This window comes from Lytechinus variegatus, chromosome 11 (assembly GCF_018143015.1).
Source record: "Lytechinus variegatus isolate NC3 chromosome 11, Lvar_3.0, whole genome shotgun sequence".
Lineage (NCBI taxonomy): Eukaryota > Metazoa > Echinodermata > Echinoidea > Temnopleuroida > Toxopneustidae > Lytechinus > Lytechinus variegatus.
Window position 1 is genome coordinate 35,675,193 of NC_054750.1, and position 14,427 is coordinate 35,689,619.

Genomic DNA, 14,427 nt, shown 5'->3' on the forward strand with positions numbered 1-14,427 from the left:
TTAACTAACAAAATAGAGTGATCAAGCGTATCGAAAGCTTTACTTAAGTCTAAAAACAAACCAAATAAAAAGAATCGAGAATTAAAAGCATGAGAAACCTTATAAACCAAATCAATTAGAGCATGGGATGTGGAATGCCCCGGACGAAATCCATACTGGGACGGTGTCATTACATTATGTTTATCTAAAAAATCAGAAAGGCGATTATATATACATTTTTCGATAATTTTAGAAAATGCTGGCAAGATTGATATAGGTCTGTAATTAGATAATTCTGACTTTGATCCATTTTTAAAAATTGGAACAACACGTGCTATTTTAAGATTATCAGGGAATATTCCAGTAGTTAAAATAGAATTAAAAATATTGCACAAGGGATAACAGAGAATGTGAATTGATTTCTTAATGACTAACATACTAATTTCATCATACCCAGCAGCAGAATTACTATCAAAATTACACACAATTTTAATAATTTCATCCGGAGTGATGGGATTAAAAAAAGCAGTGTTATTGTTTCTGTTCAAATATTGCACAAAATCATTCTGTCTAGTACAGGTAGTTGACTGCAAACTATTTGAAAGAGTTGAACCGATATTAACAAAATGATCATTAAATGCTTGAGCGATATCACAATCTCCAACTACTTTATCATTGTTAACATTTATACTTTCAATAACAGTTTTATTGTTCACTCTACCCATTGCTGTATTAATAATATTCCAAGATTTTTTAAGATTGTATTTGGCATCCAAAAATAACTTTCTATAATACTCATTTTTTATACATTTTATTTTATAGTTAACTTTATTACGATAAGACTTGTATTTATTTTCTCTATATGTAGTAGGATTTTTGATAAATTTCTTGTATAACAAATATCTTTTATTGCACATAATTCTCAAGTCATCATTGAACCATGGTTTATCTTTACGGCATTTACATTTGACTTTAGTTTTACAAAAACATTCATCATATAAATTTGAGAATTGATTTAAAAAAGTATTGTACATAATGTTTGGATCACTACTATCAAAATTCCATACAATCCTTTCTAATTTTATAATAAAATCTATATTAACATCATTTATTTTGCGCCTCGTAGATACTGTATTTTTTTGCTGATATAATGACTATGAATACAATACACAGGGAAATGGTCACTTACATCAACCAAAAAAATACCAGAATAGATATTGTTTATATCATTTGTAAATATATTGTCTATTAAAGTAGTAGATTGTCTGGATACTCGAGTTGGAATATGAATGACTGGATAAATCGATCTGGTTATAAATACATCTAAAAATTCACTAACCTGTGGGCAAGAATCGGCATTTAATAAATTAAGGTTGAAATCACCACAAACATACAATAATTTATTTTCTTTGGAAACTTTATTTAGTACTGTAGTAAGAGATTCTAAAAAATTAGGCAATGATGAGTTTGGAGGTCTATAAATTACGCTAAATATTACATTTTTAAATGATGATTTAATTTCAATAAAAATACATTCCATAAATTCCGAAAAAAAATCTAGATCACACCTATGTACAAAGTAAAAATCATTTCTGATGAAAACTCCTACACCACCACCCCGGCGATCTTGGCGGGAGTTACCAATGAAATTGTATCCATTAATATTATAACAAGGATCATTACATTTTAGCCATGTCTCTGTTACACCTATTGCACAGAAATTAAAGTCGAGACCATGTAAAAAGGTAGCAAGATTATCAATGTTCTTCTTTATACTTCTACAATTAACATGTAGACAAGAAAATCCTTTTCGCAAATCAATGTTAGACTGTTCTTCATGCAGAAACGTGTTAAATTCATTTGGCATAAAACAATTTAGTTGGGGACCATAAGAATTATGTTCATCATTATCAATTGGAGATAAAAGCTTGGATATATGAATAAAATTATCATTACTCATTGCTTGTCTATATAACTCAACATCAGGCATATTTAAAACATTTACAAAACAGAATACACACAAAAAATAAGCAAAAAACAAGGATAACAAGGAGAGTGTACAGTTTAAAAGAACCACCAGGAGTTTATTATTAATAACAAGTTTGACAATCTGAAAATAGAAGGTAAAGTTTACTTCATATATGTAAAAAATAAAAATAAAAATTAAAAAAAAAAATGTAAGGCTCTGTATCCATAATATGTAAATCCAATAAATTGGATCTAAAATATATAGAATAGCAAAAGGAGTCAAAAGCAAGGAGCCATGTATAACAGATAAATGACATATTTATCAGCACGAATCCATGCATTTAGTAATATGTCTTAAAACAGTTAATGTATATACAGTCTGATGAATACACAAGATGTTCTATTTCAAGTCTGATAGTTTTTTGACGAGTTTCTTTGCAGTGCGTCCATCCTCATGCTTGACCATGGCAAAGACACGACCATCCCAGGTCCATGTTGCTGTGATGTTTGGTCGTTTGGATGCTTGAGCTTGGAGATCAAGATTTTTCTTAGTCAGGTCTTCGACAATCACTATACCTTTACCTTTCAAGTTCCTTCTGTTTTTCATCATTTTGAACTTGGCCCTGTATGAAACGAACTTCACGATGATACCTGGAGACTGCATTCCTGTCTGTGACTTGCTGCCCTTGGCATGCTTGGCATGCTTGGTATCATCACGAGACTGACGGCTGAAGACACGGTGTGATCGATCAATATCGTTGACGCTGATGTCGACCCCAATCTGTTTCGCAACATCACATACTATAGCATCAGTGTTTTCATTAGGGGTCAAGGGAACTCCCAAAAGCCGAATATTATTTCGCCGAGAATATTGTTCAGCTAAATCCATACGATCAGGGGATTCATCTACTTTGACTTTGTTGGAATCTACTGTTGACTCGATTCTACGGATATCTTTTAATTTGGAGTCTATGGCAACTTCAAGATCATGAAGAGATGCGATTTTTTCATCCATGATATCACGCAGACGGGCTTCGCGCCGTTCGAAGTCATCGCTGATTTTCTGACGCTCTCTCTCCAAGTTTTTGAAATGACATCATAACTTAGAAAGTATATGGACCTAGTTAATAAAACTTGGCCATAAGGTTAATCAAGTATTACTGAACATCCTATTAGAGTTTCATGTCACATGACCAAGGTCAAAGGTCATTTAGGGTCAATGAACTTAGACCATGTTGGAGGAATCAACATCGAAATCTTAACCTGAGGTTAAGTTTTTGAAATGTCATCATAACTTAGAAAATATATGGACCTAGTTCATGAAACTTGGACATAAGGTTAATCAAGTATCACTGAACATCCTGCATGAGTTTCACGTCACATGACCAAGGTCAAAGGTCATTTAGGGTCAATGAACTTTGGCCGAATTGGGGATATCTGTTGAATTCCCATCATAACTTTGAAAGTTTATGGATCTGATTCATGAAACGTGGACATAATAGTAATCAAGCATCACTGAACATTTTGTGCAAGTTTCAGGTCACATGATCAAGGTCAAAGGTCATTTAGGGTCAATGAACTTTGGCCGAATTGGGGATATCTGTTGAATTCCCATCATAAATTTGACAGTTTATGGATCTGATTCATGAAACTTGGACATAATAGTAATCAAGCATCACTGAACATTTTGTGCAAGTTTCAGGTCTCATGATTAAGGTCAAAGGTCATTTAGGGTCAATGAACTTTGGCCGAATCGGGGGTATCTGTTGAATTACCATCATAACTTTGAAAGTTTATTGGTCTAGTTCATTAAACTTGGACATTAGAGTAATCAAGTATCACTGAATATCCTGTGCGTGTTTCAGGTCACATGTCCAAGGTCAAAGGTCAATGAACTTTAGCCGAATTGGGTGTATCTGTTGAATTACCATCATAACTTTGAAAGTTTATGGATCTGATTCATGAAACTTGTACATAAGAGTAATCAAGTATCACTGAACATCCTGTTCGAGTTTCAGGTCACATGATCAAGGTCAAAGGTCATGTAAGGTCAATGAACTTTGGCCATGTTGGGGTTTTTTGTTGAATAACCATCATATCTCTGTAAGTTTATTGGTCTAGTTCATAAAAAGAGGACATAAGAGTAACCATGTATCACTGAACATCTTGTGCGAGTTAGAGTAGTTTTCAAAGTCAGCACTGCTGCTATATTGAACCGCGTGATGCAGGTGAGACGGCCAGAGGCATTCCAATTTTTTGTATGAGTTACATATACATGCAGGTGGTTTGAAGTTGGAATAAAAATTTTTTCCTATGGAATGTTAAAAGGAAATGTTCAAAATTGTGATTATGGGCTAGTCCACAGGAAGGTGGACATTACACTAAAATTTCAAGTTTATCAAATTGTTGAGAAATTATCCATTATCATTTGAACACATTTTTAAGTTACAGAAACACAAAGAATTACATCAATTGATCAAATATTTTCTGAGATACAGCAACAAACATTGGAAAGATTTTAGTCACCCAAACAGCTAAAGTTTACATACCTTACTAAAATTGTATTTTTTTAAATGGGAAAATATTGTTAAGACTTCTATTAATTGGATTTATACTTATGCATGGAAGGTCTCCTTCAGTCCCCAGAAGGAAATTTCTACATCACAACCCCAAAACATCTCACATCACAAACAAAATATGCACTTGAGCCATGTAACACGAGTTACCAAAAATATGATTTTTCATTCTGAAAAAAATCAATAGTTTGAGCTTATTTTTTTGGCAATCATGATTTTCTAAGTTTCAATACCCCCTTATCCTGTAAGCAAGATGTTTCCTCAAATAAGCACTGATATTATCTTTTAAAATGCCAACAAAACGTTTAACATGAGTTTCATACCATGTAACTCGAGTTACCACAATGTAACATGAGTTACCATCTAAAAATCTAAGTTCCCACCAGCCTGAGCAGCTCTCGACCAGTACATGTACTTGGGCTAAATAAAGGTGTGGTAAATAAGGCCACCGCACACCTTACGACCCGATGTAGTGTTATGCAGACCATGATGCACTGTTTAAAGGACAAGTCCATCCAAACAAAAAGTTAATTTAAATAAAAAAAGAAAAATCCAACAAGCATAACACTGAAAATTTCATCAAAATCGGATGTAAAATAAGAAAATTATAACATTTTAAAGTTTCACTTAATTTACAAAACAGTTAGATGCACATCCTAGTCGGTATGCATATGAGGAGACTGATGACATCATCCACTTACTATTTCTTTTGTATTTTATTATATGAAATATTCCAATTTCTCATTGTCAAAGGAAAAAGCGATTATTTCTCCCTGAACATGTGGAATTAGCATTCTTTAATACTATATGGTTTAGTCAACTTCGTCTCTATTGTCAAATCTGTAAAAAAAAATGAAATTTTGTATAATTCAAACAATAAAAAAACAAAAGAAATAGTGAGTGATGGACATCATCAACTGACTCACTTGCATGACACTGAATTGTGCATATCACTGTTTTGTGAAAAATAAGTGAAAATTTAAAATGCCATAATTTTCTTATGTTACATCCGATTTTCATGAAATTTTCAGCGTCATGCTGTTTGATTTTTCTCTTAAATCAACATTTTTCAGGGGTGGACTTGACCATTAAGCACAAGATGACAGCCTCAATAAGATAATTTAATAGCATAATGAAGATCATACTCAAGAGCACATGGCACATTCCTGAAGCACATGGCACTTTCACTTTCTATGTATTTAGCAGTGAATGAAAACCAAAAATTCATCTTCTGTATTAACAACATCAAGACTAAAGGAGGGTATTAAAGTCTTTTCTAATAATTTTTACCTATACATGTATTTGAAAAGGAAAGAAAAGTTTAAGAGATTTAAACAGAATTTTGAGTTAGAATGGAAATGATGTAACAAAAAATTCTTACTGAATGAACACAACTTTAAGAACCAATAAATGACATCTTTTAATTGATTTTTTGAGAATATGTGCAAGTAGTAATAGTATTAGTAATAGTAAAGGTAACAGTAGAAGTAATAGTGTAAAAACACTTAAATCAAGATGCAGTCGCAATGTATCCCATCAATGTATGTCAGGCCATTTGAATACTTAGACATAATGTAACGTGAGTTACCGTAACATGAGTTACCAATATATATGGTACCTAACACTTGTTCATTGTTTTTTAATTCTTATATTGTATAGTTTTGAGTTATAACCTACTATCAAGTCAAGGTAGGAAAGGTTTCACCAAGATTGGCTAGTATGAGGAGACTTTGCCAAAAGATGCTCTTACAGGATTGACTATTCTTTTTTTTTGTAATGCGAGCTACCAAACTTGAACGATTCAAGAATCTCAATATATTTGTCTTTTGTTTTATTTACTTGGTTCATTTAGTTCTTCTATGTCTACCCTAACCATGTTGAAAAAAATATTATTGAGGCATACTATCCTGTTAATGTACCCATTATGTGTAACGCGAGTTACCATGGAATGACCCTTATACCGGTAAATTATAAACAATCTCATTTCAGCCTTTATCTTGAAATATGCATTTTTTTTTCAAATAAAACATATAGAAATAAGATTAGCATCTGTCAACCAGAACTGCTCAATGATTTTTCAGGATTTAAGTGATTCTGCGCATACAATTTGTGTAATATTTTTGTCTAATCACAAACGCCTCTTTTAACTCATGTCCTTATTGACAGTGACCATGATGGGATCACAATAGATAAATATGAAGAGAATGTTATTAAGATGACAGTCAAATAGTGAATTCATTAACTGAATGTCCAGCTCTCTTAGGTCCATGTTTAAGAAATTAAAATTAACTATGCCTGTTACATGTACTAGGGGGCAAAGGACAATAATCTTGCGAACTACAGTACATGTACCGGTATAGTAACCACCTTAGTTTTGCAGGCATGGTCAAATACACTGCATACATAATCAGATGATTGGATTATTTGTTATTTTAAAGAGTGGTTTTAATTACTATTTTCACTCCACAGTACTTCAGCTATGTCCCTGTTGTATGAGTGCATCAATACAGTCATATCTGGTAAGAATACATAACCTTATTCATCTCATTATTTCAGTACTAATATGGGGGGGGGGGGGTCATCACTTCCAAGTCCCCTCCTATGTGTATACCAGTGCTTAATTTCAAAGGACAACACCCCAACAAAAACTTGATTTGAATAAAAGAGAAAAATTCAACAAGCACAACACTGAAAATTTCATCAAAATCAGATGTAAAATAAGAAAGTTATGGCATTTTAAAGTTTCGCTTCATTTCACAAAACAGTTATATACACATCTCGGTCGGTATGCAAATGAGGAACTGATGACATCACTCACTCACTATTTCTTTTGTATTTTATTATATGAAATATTTTTATTTTGTGAAATGAAGTTTCATTCCTCCCTGAACACATGGAATTCCAATATTTTAACATTTTGTGCTTCAGGCAAGGAGGTCCTAATCGTCAAATTTGTAAAAATTAAAATATTGTATAATTCAAACAATAAAAAACAAGAAATAGTGAGTGACATCATCGACTCTCTCATTTGGATGTAACTGGCTCGTTCATATAACTATTTTGTTAAAAATAAGTGAAATTTTGAAATGTCATAACTTTCTTATTTTACATCTGATTTTGATGAAATTTTCAGCATTGTGCTTTTTCTCTATTGATTCAAATCCACATTTTTCTGAGGTGGACTTGACCTTTAAGAACTTAGCTTGATAAAAGTTATTGAGCAAATTGATCAGTGTGATTTGTGGATAGATACATTTTTTAGTGGACATAACTAATTGAGTTAAGCTCAAGTCCCTAAACTTGAAAAACTCTGAATTATTTGAAAAAGATGTATATGTATATATATATCGTCGCACGCACCACAAACCGTCCTCGTGGAATAGATACAGTGCGCTATCGCGCCTTGCGATTTCACCACGAACTGTCCTCTCTGTTAAGATGCCCACTGTGGCGTAAATAATTCACTTCAAGAAAATATAAAGATACGGGATGAAACTTTGGAACCTTAACTATCGAATGAAGATACCAGCAAATAATTTGCTTTTCTTGTAGGTGCACTTATTGCTGGTTTTAAAAAAGCTTTTCTTTAAATGTGTTATCTGTGAAACTGACTTTCGTTTCGAAGTGCGCAGAGAGGACGGTTCGTGGTGCGTGCGACGATATGTGTGAAGAAAAAAATTATTGAATATAATTTTCTTTACAAGTTGATCGTCTTATTAGGGTCCAAGAATTCCAAAATGATTATTTCAATTTGACGTACTAGATTGTGAAGATTTTTAGATATGTACCTGCACATGTTTATACATCCACTGTTTGAAAGGGCATGTACATATAATTGAGGATAATCTATTTAACTACCATTTCTTGTAGGTAAAGCTCATGGACGAAGTATAAGCCAGTACATTCATTGTACAATTTCTGTTTGATGTAATTTCTACATGTACTATGATATCTGTTCAATTGTCTGAACGTATTCATTCATCTCTTTGATTTTCAGTTAGATTTTTTTTTATACAGGATTATTATTTTTTTACTTCAGGGCAGTGGGAAGTGATTGAAGCTTTGCAATTTTGTTCTTCCATCCTTTTTTCTCACTTTTTCCTCACCCCTTATCTATTCTTTGCCCCTTTCCTCCTTGTTTACTTTCATCTGGTTTCACTTTTTAAAACTATCCTCTGATAACCTGCAGTTTTGATTTCGTTGTCTTCAGGAATGCCCGATCACTCTGCATCGATTCAGGTAAATTGGCAACATTCTTGTTTTATTGAGAATGAGGTGCAGTAAGAAATAATATTTGGTTTGTTAAACAATGCTACAACTCATGCTTGGTATATCATCATTATTCAAGAGAGAAAGGGAGAACTTTGTTGATAAGTAATAGATTCCATATAACTCATATTTGCCCTATTATAGTATAGAACGGAAATGATGTAAATCTTACATGGGAGGGTCTGTGTAAAGAAGGCCTTTTGTTTCACTGATGTGCCATGTTTTTAACAAATTATATGCAGACCTGTTTTATTGATCAATTTACTTTTAGCAAAAGTATTTTTGAAATAAATGATATCATATTTTCTTGTTATTAATTGAAATTGAGCTGGATGATAAGCTTGCCATTGTTTACCAATTGCAAGCAGCCCCTGAATTATGGAAAGCCAGCTGTATTATAATTTGTTGTCTTGAAAGATAATGTAGATCTGTACACCTGTCATAGATTTCACCACTTATATTAATTGACCTTACAATTTTCTTTTAAAGGATACTCGTAATGCATATTGCTTCTTGATTACAAATTATGACTTCACTGGCTTTCCATATTTGGTATTGATGTGAATTCATCAGATACATGTACCTTCTTTAGACTGGGCCGGTATGTATACCGTGGACCAGGCTTGACTCTCCATGAAGCGATTTAAATGCTGATTGAGAATCCAATTAAAACCTATCCAAACAGAAAAGGTTTTAAGACTAATGCTCATTATAGTGCTTTACATTGGAGCTACTGTATTTAGTGATTTTTGGTTGTACATGTACATGCATATTATCCTGGTTGGTTTAACATTTATTTATTACATAATACTGAAATAAAATAATTTCCATATGATGGCACGGTTGACAATCATTGTACAAACTTTAGAATTATCATCTTCTCTTTAAATTACCTCTAATATCATTTGAAACTTATTTAGATACGATTGAAACAATAAACAAGTGACAAAGTTCTTTCTTCCTCTCGTTTCATTTTTTCTCATCAAAGGGGCATGTAGATTTGTATTTCAATTGGATTCAGAAATGTCCATGCTGTTTTACAAGATATCTGTAGTCATTAATAGTACTCATTTTAGAGCATGCTATATTTATATCTTTAAAATATCTCATTTACATCACTGGCAGAGATTCTAGATGTGAAGCTATCATTCAAGTTGGGGGTGGGGAGGGGGTGGCTTGAATAGGCTGATGACACTAATCACTAATCTCTGCCCCTGCCTAAAAGTGTTCAAACTTCTCTATTTTTATTCCCAACTCCACCAGTAATTACTTTCAATTTTATTGAAGTGCTACTAACAGAACCATCTAAAAAAAACTGTTGCACTTGCACGAAACTTTTTCAAGCTTCTATGATAAAATATAACTGCTCAAATATCAATGTATTTAGTGTGAAATACCATTCACAATGTAAACATACATGTAAATTCAGTTTGTAGTCCTAGGGGTTTTTCACAAAGATTTAAGTATGACTTAAAGTCGCACTTAAATGCCGATGCGTATATGATATACAGCGAGCAATTTTATTGGTTAATAAACAGTGTCCTCTTGGCATGATCTTGGTCATGCCTTTTATAACACATGCTACGGGGCATGTGAAACAACCCTGATATCTTAACATGAAAGGGGAGAGTTATATGGTCCTTAGCTACTGAGTGTAGGTTCTTTAAATAAAAACAATTGTGAAAATACAGAACAAGTTAACCTGCGTTGTTAAACGTACTTTGTTACTGCATAGTTTAGGTGAAGGGGTAGGAAAATCATTTCAATTAAAAAATGTTATTTTTAATGGTTCCACATTGACTCCTGTCATATTTGATCAGTTATCTATGTGTATCATAATAAGGGATTGCTAAATCAAGCAAAGAGTACTTGGTATATGGTGAATGTTATTTGGAGGGTGCATGAAGGAGCTTGCACTGCATGTAAAAAGGAGACATTTAAGCATTCATTCTGATGTTCTTTTTCTTCTTGTTCCTCATTTCAAGCATGGGGAATGTGTATTACTTTCGGTGGTGTATTACCAATTGATTCATGGACATAGTGATCATATCTGTTTGTCTCTTGGTGAATATGTTCCACTTTAAGAGAGGAATATGAGACTAATAAGTTATTTAGTTGCTGACATACATTTCTACACCAGTTTGAATTTATCATCCTTGATAAAATCTGGGAATTCTGTAAATATTTGAGATTCAATGCTATTTACTGGTCCATGAATGCAAACATACAAAGAGATTTTGTTTCCAATTTCTTCAGATGGTGTATACACATAAGATGGAAAATACAATATACCATAATAATAGAAAATTATACATTAACAAAATAATGTGATGACTCAAATTTAAGGCCTGGTCCCACTAACCGTCAGACTTATTCATAATGGATACAGTGGACAAGCAAAATTTTAGGGTGGCTCCATCCGTTTTCATCTGCTCCAGACAATGAACAAAATGGGTGAACAATAAAATCACATTGGATGAATGCTCGATGGATATAGAGCATATGAAACACATATGCAAAGAGTACACAATAGATACATAATGTTTTCCAACGGATGTCAAGATTCTTCTCCATGTTACATCCTTCATAAGAATGCATGTCACCAAATGTAGACTTTTTGTCAATAGATTTTCCTGAGATCTTGCTGGAAGGGCATTATGCAAGATGATTAAATATTTGTTTTAGAATGTGAAAATAAAGCCTTTGCCATCTAATTCCACCTGATTTCAAATTGATAAGAAGTTTGCATTGATAGTGTAATGGTTACATACTCCCAAACAGTGTACTATCATCATATGAAAATGATGAAGCATATTCATGGAGAAGGAATCTGAAAATATATGTTTGTCTTTGAAAATAAATTTGTTTGGGAAACATGTAGATGTATGAAGGATAATGTTTATTTGGTGCAGTGATTGGTGGATTAGACTTGCTGGTATTGGTGCAGTGATTGGTGGATTAGACTTGCTGGTAATGTTGATAACACCTGCATTGATTTGGTCAGTGCATTACTGGTACCCTATGGGAATGGACAAAATATTGATAATCTATAAAATTTACATGATCTGTCTTATCACATTCTGTCTGAATTGTGCTACCACATCTGTCATATTGATTGTATCTTCTAGCTATGTATAATAAATGCCTTTAATAATTTGATGAAATGTCCATCTAGGCTGTGCCCAATTTTCTGTCGCACCATTTAGTATATAAAGACAATAGGCCAAATGATGAGAGTGAATCTGGGTGTTGGGACACGGTTGTTGAGGTGGTCATTACCAAGAACATTTGGTCATTTATCTAGCTTACTGGGCAATTAAAGCCTTTAATATTATATCAATAGTGTTTAGCTGTACTGGCATCTGAAAAGATTAACAAGTGGCATGAGATCATAATACTTGAGCACACATCCTTATATCTGTACACAGTTCATAAAACAATAAAAGTGCACTATATGGATATTCATGTAGTCGAGTAGTATTAACACATTTGATTAGCTAGAGACTTCCATAGTCTAAAGTGGGTCATCTGAAATCCATCATTATGCTTTTATGACTTTGAGTGTAATTTTGTTTTCCCCATCAATGGCAAATATTTTGATTTCTTTTTTTTTAATTTGAAATGAAATTGCACCAGTAATTATTCACATGATTTGGAGAAAGAGAAATTGGCTTGAACTAATAGATGATGCAAATTTAGTGAAATTGTTTTTGTGATAATATCTGCAAAGCATGAAACATACTACGTTCAAATCTGATGGAACGATTAGCCCTGTATTTTTTTTCTTTATGTTGTGATATTTAAACGAAATGTTTTTTTCAAAGGATGTTATTTATTTCCTGTATTTTTTTATGAAATCAAATTTTCTATCCCTATTTGTCAAGATTGAAAATGAAAGCTTCGTTTTCTTTGATTTTATGAAAAGAGAATTGGGTAGAGATGCTTGAAATTCTAAAGCTGATGTTCTTTATGAGGTTTGCATTTTTGAAATAACATTTTCATATTACATTTGTTTTAACTTTAACACTTGTTTTTATTCAATAAACCTTTGTATTAAATTTTGAAAAATATTAGTATGATACTTTACATAGAAACAAATGCATATATATGTAATATGTGTGCTTGTAAATATTGATTTTTTTTTCATAATATAATTTTTTTCTATTTGCTGTCTAGCTTTTGTAATTTATTTGTTCAAATCTTTCCCATTTATTTTGGTTTGTTCTGTATGTATATGGTCTCTATCTTTTTAGCTATGTGTGCAGAAACTGAGGATTCTAATTGAAGATTCAGACCAGAATTGTGAGTATTCCATTCATATTTTTGACTACCATAAATTTAATACATGCATGGTGTTCCTAAGTTTGTATATTTATCTTAAAGAATATAGAATTGAGGAACTTATGTTGTTACAAATTTCAACCTGACACTGTAGGCCTATACCCCCATGAAACTGATTTAAGATTCCTTGATCTACAACCTGATAAAGCCTATAGTCTCTCGAGCTAGAGCTCACCAAAATGACTGAAGTATTCATTTATTTCTATTATTTTATTTATGTCGCACCAATAAGATAAACCTTTTGTTTTCATGATATTGATTGTGTACATTATTTTTTTTCAGTGAAATATTTGGGTCTCTTGGCCATGAGCAAGATCTTGAAGACGCACCCCAAGTCAGTCCAAAGTCATAAGGATCTTATCTTAGACTGTCTAGATGATAAAGATGAATCTATCAGATTAAGAGCCCTTGATCTTCTCTATGGCATGGTAAGACCATCCTAGAACCTCTTTCTATTAGGGTTAGGTCTAAAGTCATAAGGGTCTTATCTTAGACTGTCTGGATGATAAAGCTATTTTTGCACATGCGGTGGGGTTTCCTCAAGGTTATCAGGTTATCACAGGTTGATGTCACTGCCTAAGCATGGATCCGGTTGTATCTCCACTGCAGACGACAAATAGTGAATATCAATTGGACTTTGTCAGAAGAGGCTCTCTTGAAGTATGGTGTTCCACAATGTTCCGTCCTTGGACCGCTTCTCTTTACTCTGTACACTGCATCTCTTGGGGAGATTGTTCGTCATCATGGATTGCAAGTTCATTTCTATGTGGATGATACGTAATTGTATGTCACCCTCGACCCAAGGGTGAGAGATGATGCTGATGCTCCTTCGTGTCTGACTACCTCCCTAGCAGAAACTCGGCAATGGATCGTATGAATTTTTCCAAGCTGAACGATTACAAGAATGGATATCCACATTTAGTCTTTTCTTCACCACACAAAAAACAAGATTGTCTCACGAAATCTTGTTGGCTGTATGTCTGTCCCTCCTTCGGAGAATGCTCGTAATCTTGGTGTCTTCTTTGACCAGTGTATGAAGATGAACAAACATATTTCCAAGGCATGCCAAGTGACCTACTACCAGTTACAAAATGTATGGGCTATAAGATCACTATTTGCTCCTCATTCAGCAGAAAGCCAAATTTATTCCTTAATCACCTCCAGGATTGACTTCTGTAACAGTCTGCTGGCTGGTCTTCCTTCCACTATGCTGAACAGACTCCAGGGCATTCAGAATGCTGCTACTCACTTGCTTACTGGTACAAAGAAATATGACTACACAGGGTGCTACATA

General features: G+C 33.2%; 1 protein-coding gene across 8 annotated transcripts in view; it reads left to right on the plus strand.

The window, feature by feature from the left end:
• The window catches only part of LOC121424483 (AP-3 complex subunit delta-1-like), a 99,096-nt gene that overhangs the window by 22,779 nt on the left and 61,890 nt on the right, over positions 1-14,427 (plus strand). For 7 of the 8 annotated variants that reach the window (XM_041620181.1, XM_041620180.1, XM_041620187.1 and 4 more), the window contains exons 9-12: positions 6,993-7,042; positions 8,713-8,762; positions 13,046-13,094; positions 13,416-13,561. In XM_041620181.1, coding sequence (XP_041476115.1) covers positions 6,993-7,042; positions 8,713-8,762; positions 13,046-13,094; positions 13,416-13,561 — 295 coding nt within the window. The remainder of the gene's footprint in view (positions 1-6,992; positions 7,043-8,712; positions 8,763-13,045; positions 13,095-13,415; positions 13,562-14,427) is intronic. The other variant, XM_041620184.1, reaches the window with a different exon arrangement.